This window comes from Cebus imitator, unplaced genomic scaffold (assembly GCF_001604975.1).
Source record: "Cebus imitator isolate Cc_AM_T3 unplaced genomic scaffold, Cebus_imitator-1.0 Scaffold524, whole genome shotgun sequence".
NCBI classification, from domain to species: domain Eukaryota; kingdom Metazoa; phylum Chordata; class Mammalia; order Primates; family Cebidae; genus Cebus; species Cebus imitator.
The window spans coordinates 1,105,715-1,107,708 of record NW_016107839.1 but is presented as its reverse complement, the minus strand read 5'-3'; the positions used below and the strand labels follow the sequence as shown (position 1 = coordinate 1,107,708).

Here is a 1,994-nt window from a genome sequence, read left to right as displayed (position 1 = left end):
TTTTTTTTTTGAGATAGGGTCTCCCTCTGTCGCCCAGGCTTGAGTACAGTGATGCAGTCATACCGCACTGCAGACTTGACTTCCTGGGCCCAAATGACCCTCTCACCTCAGCCTCCTGAGGTGCTGGATCTGCAGGCACCAGCCATCATTCCCGGCCAATTTCTCGTGCACTCACTATGCTGCCTGGTTTTTGTTTGTTTGCACCTTATGTTAACAGGGTCTGGTGAAATGCACCCTCCCAGATCCTTCCACCACATACCAGCAAACACATCTGCCCACTTTTGTGCACGTGAGGACAGCTCACCTCCTCCCCTGTTCTGCTCCTGATTTCTATCCTCACCTCTGTATAGAGAGGCTCACCCCATATCAGTCAACATGAAGCAGCCTGGACCCCTTTGTTCCACGGTGCGGGGCTCAGCTGGGGAGGTTGAGTAGGTGATTTCCTGGACCTTTAGGGTGTGGCTGAGCTGTTGCTGTTACGAACACCATTGCTATGACAAGCTTGTGGCCCTGTCTCAAGGATGCCTGAGGGTTTATCTGGGATCAGTGCCCAAAATGGAACTGCTGGGTCAAGGGGCATGCGTGCACAAGCCACCTTGCCAGGACACGGCAGTGCTTTTCCTGTTTTGTGAACCCTCATGTCCTATCCTTTGCCTACTTTGCATTGGACAGTGGCTTATTGATTTGTTAGAGCTTTTTACATATTAGAGAACTTAGGCCTTAATGATATCAGTTTTGGACTCCTGACATCCTCCTCCGACATTTATTGTTTGACTTTTGGTTTTACCTGTGGCCTATTTTGCTGGGTAGAAACCCGTGATTGTCAGCAGTGATGATTGTTAGTAGTAGCCTTTTTTTTTCCAATTGAGAAGGAGTCTTGCTCTGTTTCCCAGGCTGGAGTGCAATGGCTCGATCTTAGCTTACGGCAACCTCTGCCTCCTGGGTTCAAGTAGTTCTCAGGCACCCACCACCACAGCTGCTAACTTTTGTGTTTTTAGTAGAGACAGGGTTTCACCACGTTGGCCAGGCTGGTCTCAAACTCCTGACATCAAGTAATCCACCCACCTCGGCCTCCCAAAGTGCTGGGATTACAGGCGTGAGCCACTGTGCCCGGCCAAATTTTTACCTTGTTGGTAGAGATGGGGTTTCACCATGTTGGCCAGGCTGATCGAGTAGCGAGGACCACAGGTATGCGCCACCACGCCCAGCTAATTTTTTTTTTTTTTTTTTTTGGTAGGGATGGGGTTTCACTATGTTGGCCAGGCTGGTCTTGAACTCCTGGCCTCAATCGATCCTCCTGCCTCGGCCTCCCAAAGCACTAGGATTACAGGCATGAGGCTGGCCATCTCCTAGTCATTGGATGGGTCCGTTTGCTTATGTGTGAATCTGATGGTGCAGGTTGTGAAGTGTGGCCCCCGAGCCCACAGGTCTTTGACTAACTGCTCTTCCTGCCAACCTGTGGGTGCGTGGCTTCCTGCCTGGGCGGCTTCTCTGTTCCCGTCTGTGAGGAGAGAAGTGAAAGCAACAGAGCCTGGAGATGCTGGCCTGCTCCCGTGGGGGATGGTGTGGGTGTCTGCGGAGGCTGCCGTATGTGCCTCTGTTGGGAGCTCAGCTGTGCCTCAGCTTCCCAGGTTGCAGAGCGGGCTCACGAGACTCCCATTCCTCCAAGGGTCCCCTTGCTAGTGCTTCCACAGAGCCTCGCTCTGTCGCCCAGGCTGGAGCGCAGTGGCCCCATCTCGGCTCACTGCAATCTCCGCCTCCCAGGTTCAAGCGACACTCCTGCCTCAGCCTCCTGAGCAGCTGGGAGCTGGGATTACAGACGCACACTACCACACCCAGCTAACTTTTGTAGTTGTAGAGACAAGGTTTCACCATGGTGGCCAGGCCGGTCTTGAACTCCTGATCTCATGACCCGAGGGCTTCAGCCTCCCAAAGTGCTAGGATTACAGGCATTTGCCACCGGGCTCAGCCTTTCTTTTTTTTTTTTTTTTTTT

At 52.6% G+C, this 1,994-nt stretch overlaps 1 protein-coding gene across 1 annotated transcript in view; it reads left to right on the top strand.

The window, feature by feature from the left end:
- Nucleotides 1-1,994, top strand: part of ARHGAP45 (Rho GTPase activating protein 45) — a 23,220-nt gene that overhangs the window by 8,338 nt on the left and 12,888 nt on the right. Inside the window, exon 11 of the mRNA XM_037733445.1 lies at nucleotides 1,428-1,462. Coding sequence (XP_037589373.1) covers nucleotides 1,428-1,462 — 35 coding nt within the window. The remainder of the gene's footprint in view (nucleotides 1-1,427; nucleotides 1,463-1,994) is intronic.